Consider the following 6391-nt stretch of genomic DNA (forward strand, 5'->3'; position numbering starts at 1 on the left):
CTGGCTGTACCTGGGCAGCCCCCATTTGCACCCACCTGACCGATGGAACGACGGAACGGAAAGGTCTTCCTCGGGACACACCTCCTTAAATCACATAAAGTGCTGCAAAGCCCAGGACCAGGTGCCGTGGGGCGTAGGTGCACACTACAGGGGCATGAGGTCACCTGTGGGACCTCGGGAAGGCTCTGTGGAGGCGATGCTTAAATGGAGACTAGAAGGGACGTCCAAGACAGCACTGTCTGTTAGGAATAGAATGTGGCCACTGGTGGAAGTTTATATTTTCTAGTAGGCTCATTTAAAAAAAACTAAAAGAAACAGATGGAATTAATTTTAATAATATATTTCACCCGTTATAGCCAAAATATTATCGGTTCAATGTGTAATCAAATTTTTAAAATATATGAATGAGATAGTTTTCATTATTTTTATTTTGTATGACCCTTCGAAATCCAATGTGTACTTTGTGCAGAGAGCACGTCTCCATTGGATCGGCCACGTCTCAGGTGCTCCCAGACTGTGGGAGGGGTTTCCATGTTGGAGCTTGAAGGTCTAGGCAGTCACTGCAATATGGGAGGGGGTGGGAGGGCAGCCCCGGCGGGGTAACAACTTGTTAGGGGGACCAAGAGATGAGGCAGGAGACGGTGGCTTTGAGAAAGGGCAGTGGCTGGCTTAGACCGGTTGTGGGTTGGGGAGGAGTGGAGGAAAGCCTTATGCCTTGAGGGCTCTTTAGGCAGTGAAATCCCATGGACCAGGTTGATGGATCTAGAGAGGGGGTTCCTGGGGAGAGGGAGGAGCCTAAGATGTTTCAGATTTCTGGATGGAGCCACTGAGTATGGGGGGCTCCATGTGCCCAAGGGGAGAAGATTCTTTTTGGGAGGGAGGAGATAAGTTATGTTTCTGTCGTGATGAGTCTGAGATGCTAGCGAGACGTCCAAATGGACACACCCCGTAAGGCACTGGATATGTGGACTGAGACCTGGAAGAGATCAGGATGGAGCTGTTGATCAGGCAGAAGACGTAACCGACACCCAGGATGCAGTGACCTGGGGGAATCTTTAATCCTGACTCTGCCCACCACATGTGTGTCATTTCTCCCTCCCCCCCACAAAGCTTTCTGAAAGAACTACCAAGCAAGCATCTGGGGTCACTCTCCCAGGTGAGCTTATAACACAAGGGATGGGACTCTCAGCTGAAAGGCGAGAGATGGAGACCAGATGCTGGGTTAAAATGCAGATTCCCAGGCCTGATGCCACCTCCTTCAGATTCACCACGTCTGGAAGGGGGCTGGGCATCCAGGTCATCCACAAGCCCTAGCAGCTGACTCAGGAAGGCGTATTCCTGGGGCTACCGGCAGCTGAGCAAAATGATTTGTCAAATACTTTTCTTATTCAAAAGCAATGCATTTAGTTGTAGAAAACAGTCTATATAAGACACAGAGGAGATTCTCGAGTTAGGTAGTGAGAATGGCTGAAGAACATAGTGAATATACTAAAACTACTGAATTATATACTTTAAAATGGTAAATTTATATTATGTGAATTACATCCCTTTTTTTTTTTTCCGCTGAGTGGCTTGCTGGATCTTAGTTCTCCGACCAGGGATTGAACCCGGGGCCACAGCAGTGAAAGCACTGACTCCTAACCATAGGACCGCCAAGGAAGTCCCATCCCAATTTTTTAAAACACGAGGAAAAATACAGATGAGAGAAGAAAATAAAGTGACCTATAATCCCACATATACTGGTAGCGATTGCTGTAACACCCTGGAGGTGTACCCTTCAGACTGCTTTCCACATAGGTATATGGAGCTAATTCAATTATTCTGTGCGCACTGGTTTATGACCTGCTCCTTGCCAGGCTCTCCCTCCCCCTCCACCCCCTCCACCAGGGATCCATTCGGTCCCTTCCTCTCTCTCATCCCCCCAACCCCCATCTAATCAGTTGTCACTCAAACTCCCTGGCTCTTCACCGGCCTCTGGGCTTTGACTCTGTCCCCTCCAATCCACAGCAGCCAGAAGGAGCCTCTGAAAGTGGGAATCTGGTCGTGAAACCCTGGCTTGAAGCCTGGCTGCACATTTTTCTTCACCGTAAAACACCAAATTCTTGTGGCAGAAAGACCCAGAACCAGTGCTCTCAGAACGACGCGGGTATCAGAGAGTGGATCTGAGCGCTTAGTCCGGGGTGGCTCGGGATAAGGTATTTGGATGTTGGCAGGGACCCTTTGGGCTGAAATCCAGGTCAGGAAAGAGGGTAAGGCTGGCCCCAAGTCCCAGCACCTTCCCACATGCTCTCCCCACGTCATGGGGGCCCGGAACACTCTGCCCAGCCTTGCCCGACCAGCTCCTATATATCTATACATTCCCTTAGTGACCTTATCCCGTTGCAGGGTTTTCAATTCCATCTCTGCCAGGATGACCCCCCAGCTGACCCCTGCAGCCTGGACCTGTCCGTGAACTCCAGGCGCCTGTGTCACCTGCCTCTTCGGCATCTCCACTTGGATGTCTAATAAGCCTCCCATACCTCACACATCCAGAGCTGGACTCCTGCTCTTTCCGTCTGCAAACCTGGCCACTCCGCACGGTGGCAAATGGAAACCATTCTCCCAGTGGCTCAGGTCAAAATCCTTGGCCTTGATTCCCTTCTTTCTTTGTCTCACACCCCTACCCAATCCATTCAGGTATCCTGCCGTCTCTGCCTTCAAAATATAACCGAGTCTAACCAGTTCTCTCTACGTCCTCGCTGCCACACTGGACCCGGCCACCACCGCCCCAGCTGATGGTGCTGTGACCTCCCAAGGGCCCCTGTTTCCACCCCACCTGCCTGGAGTCAGTGTGCAGCAGCCCAGGGATCCGGCTAAGTACCAACAGATCCCTGAGTCTGACCTCATCTCCCATCTCTGCCTCACTCTCTAAGCCCCACCTTGCTGCGCCCCTTCCAGGCCACACACAGGCCACCAGGCTCCACTGCAGGGCATCCCCCTCCTTCAGGTCCTTGTTCAAATAGCACCTCTTCAGTGAGGGCTCCCTGCCAGTAAACATCTCACAGCTCCCACCCCAGCACTTGCCATCCACCTTCCCTGCCTTATTGTTATATTTCACCTCTGACATTATATATTTTACTCATGAATTTTGTTTATGTTTATTTCACTCTGCCCTCATTAACTGTACACTCCACAACAGCAGGAGTTTTGTCTCTATCCTGCAGGCCCGGCACATAGTAGGTGCTCAGTAAATACTTGCTGAATGACAGAGTGAATCTGTGAAGCCCGCAGGAAACTCCCTGCCCCCACAGGAGTTTCTGTGTATGGTTCACATCTTTTCGTGGAGTTTGTCACCAGTGTGATTTGGGGACCAATGTGGGGCAGACAGGGGAGGGGGAGGTCCCTGAGGAAATGGACCACGTTGGTCACGGTGGTGTCCCCAGTACTCAGCACAGTGCCTGGCATGTAGACAGTGGGCAAGAAATACAGGAGGAGCACGTGGATTTAGGGCTTTAATTGCTACCGCTGTCACTGTCGTCCCAACTAGGCCTTGGTCCCCTTGCTGGCTCCCCCTCCTCAGGATACTCAGGCTGGGCTGGCCAGCTCTAAACCCCTCACCGCGGGTCCCTCCCTACTGTCCATTCCTAGCCAGTCCTCATGGTTGGGACATCCTGTTCCCAAGTTTAAACCAGGTCCCTCCAACTGTGGGCCCAGCTTTTGGGGTCTGTACCCTCCTCACTTTGTTGACAGAATGAGCTCTAGCAGGCCAGCAAGTGTACCCCTCTCTGAAGGCTTCCTGGGGCCGGGGCCTCGACCAGGCAAGGCCTTCAGGAGAAAGGCTGGAATGGGGCGTGTCTGGAGGAGGAGGCATCTGGGGTTGAGAGGCAGGGTTTCTGTTTCCCCCGTTCCTTCGGGCTTCCCTGATCCCCTGAGGTCTAAACACTGTGCCAAAGTGGGGACAAAAAGACACCCTGCCCACCACCCCATCCCTGCAGCCCTGAGGAGGGTGGCCTCTTCCTGCCATGCTCTGTCCACCCCCAGGCCCCCAGCACCGGTGTCCTTCCGCCCTCAGCCCTTCACTCATTTACAGAGGTTTGCTGAGTGGCCACTGCAAGTCAGGTGCCTTCTAGGTGCTGGAAATACAACTACAAATAAGAAAGAATCCCTGCCCTCGGGAGGCTCATACTCTAGCTGAGGAGACAGCAAAACACAATGAAAAAATCTGCTAATGAAATCTGTGATATTGTTTGTTCCTCTTTCTCTAGTTCATTTAGGTGTAAGGATATATTATTTATTTGAGATTTTTCTTGTTTCTTGAGGTAGGCTTGTATAGCTATAAACTTCCCTCTTAGAACTGCTTTTGCTGCATCCCATGGGTTTTGGATCGTAGTGTTTTCGTTGTCATTTGTCTCTAGGTATTTTTTGATTTCCTCTTTGATTTCTTCAGTGATCTCTTGGTTATTTAGTAGTGTTTTGTTTAGGCACCATGTGTTTGTGTTTTTTACGGTTTTTTCCCTGTAATTGATTTCTAATCTCATAGCGTTGTGGTCGGAAAAGATGCTTGATATGATTTCAATTTTCTTAAATTTACTGAGGCTTGATTTGTGACCCAAGATGTGATCTATCCTGGAGAATGTTCAGTGCGCACTTGAGAAGAAAGTGTAATCTGTTGTTTTTGGGTGGAATGTCCTGTAAATATCAATTAAATCTATCTGGTCTATTGTGTCATTTAAAGATTCTGTTTCCTTATTTATTTCCATTTTGGATGATCTGTCCATTGGCGTAAGTGAGGTGTTAAAGTCCCCCACTATTATTGTGTTACTGTTGATTTCCTCTTTTATAGCTTTTAGCAGTTGCCTTATGTATTAAGGTGCTCCTATGTTGGGTGCATATATATTTATAATTGTTATATCTTCTTTTTGGATTGATCCCTTGATCATTATGTAGTGTCCTTCCTTGTCTCTTGTAACATTCTTTATTTTAAAGTCTATTTTATCTGATATGAGTATTGCTACTCCAGCTTCCTTTTGATTTCCTTTGCATGGAATACCTTTTTCCATCCCCTCACTTTCAGTCTGTATGTGTCCCTAGGTCTGAAGTGGGTGAAAACCGTAATTCAAAAAGACACATGCACCCCAGTGTTCGTTGCAGCACTATTTACAATAGCCAGGACATGGAAGCAACCTAAATGCCCATCGACAGATGAATGGATAAAGAAGTTGTGGTACATCTATACAGTGGAATATTACTCAGCCATAAAAAGGAACGAAATTGGGTCATTTGTTGAGACGTGGTTGGATCTAGAGACTGTCATACAGAGTGAAGTAAGTCAGAAAGAGAAAAACAAATATCATTTATTAACGCATGTATGTGGAACCTAGAAAAATGGTACAGATGAACCGGTTTGCAGGGCACAAGTTGAGACACAGATGTAGAGAACAAACGTATGGACACCAAGGGGGGAAAGCCGCAGGGGGGTGGGGATGGTGCTGTGATGAATTGGGCGATTGGGATTGACATGTATACACTGATGTGTATAAAATTGATGACTAATAAGAACCTGCTGTATAAAAAAATAAATAAAATTAAATTAAAAAAAAAGATCTGTGATAGTTGCTAAAGAGAAAAAAGATAAAGCTGGGGAAGGGGACAGAAGAGGTCCCAACATGTTCACATTGTAGATGGGGTGGCCCTGGAAGCCCACGTAGACTCTCTCCCTCACCATAAACTTACCCCACCCCCCATCCCTTGCCTCTGTCCATCCAGGTGGAGCCCTGGCCACTGGTCTGGGCCGCAGCTCCTGACCAGAGCGCCCCTCCACACTGAGGCCAGAGAAGCAGAGAAAGCATATCTGACCCTGTTACCTCCTTGCTTAAATCGCAGAGGCCCAGCTCCTTGGGGCGAGCGCAGGCCTGTCCCCACTGGTACTTGCCCTTCTCTCTGGCCTCACATCATACCCCGGACTGTGCGTGGAGTCCCGTGCACGGAGAGGAGCTCTCCCTGGCGTTCAGGCCTCCTTCCCTCCTCCAGGTTTTCTGGGTCTTGAACACGTTCCCAACCACCCTCCCTCCCTCCCCCGGGCTTGGAGGTCACCTTCCCCAGGCCGCGGTAGGTGCCCCCCCCCCCCCCCCGCACCCGCCACCACATGTGACATCCTGCAGAGACGTGTCCTCCCCTCCCGCCCCCGCCTCGTCAGGGCTGGGACCGCGCCTGGCCTGCTCCCAGGCTTCCCCAGCGCCCAACAAATCAGTGTCGAATGAATGAATTTCGCCAAGCCGAGCCTCAGCCTCATTCACGTCAGATCTTCCGGGCCCTCCCCCGCCCGGCTCCGCCCTAGAGGGGGGGCCAGATCGCCGCGAGGGAGGTGGCGGGGGTGACCTCGCCCTCCCGCCCGGGGGCTGATGAGGCCGGG

General features: G+C 50.3%; 1 protein-coding gene across 1 annotated transcript in view; it reads left to right on the top strand.

Annotated features, from left to right (window-relative positions):
• The window catches only part of GPR107 (G protein-coupled receptor 107), a 102763-nt gene extending 96933 nt beyond the window's left edge, over window positions 1–5830 (top strand). Inside the window, exon 19 of the mRNA XM_089913855.1 lies at window positions 5071–5830. Coding sequence (XP_089769981.1) covers window positions 5071–5360 — 290 coding nt within the window. The 3' untranslated portion in view covers window positions 5361–5830. The remainder of the gene's footprint in view (window positions 1–5070) is intronic.
• Window positions 5831–6391: the final 561 nt, after the last annotated feature.

Source organism: Delphinapterus leucas, chromosome 6 (assembly GCF_059928025.1).
Source record: "Delphinapterus leucas isolate spDelLeu-1000000601 "Yukka" chromosome 6, BTC_Dleu_Yukka2, whole genome shotgun sequence".
In the NCBI taxonomy this organism is placed as follows: domain Eukaryota; kingdom Metazoa; phylum Chordata; class Mammalia; order Artiodactyla; family Monodontidae; genus Delphinapterus; species Delphinapterus leucas.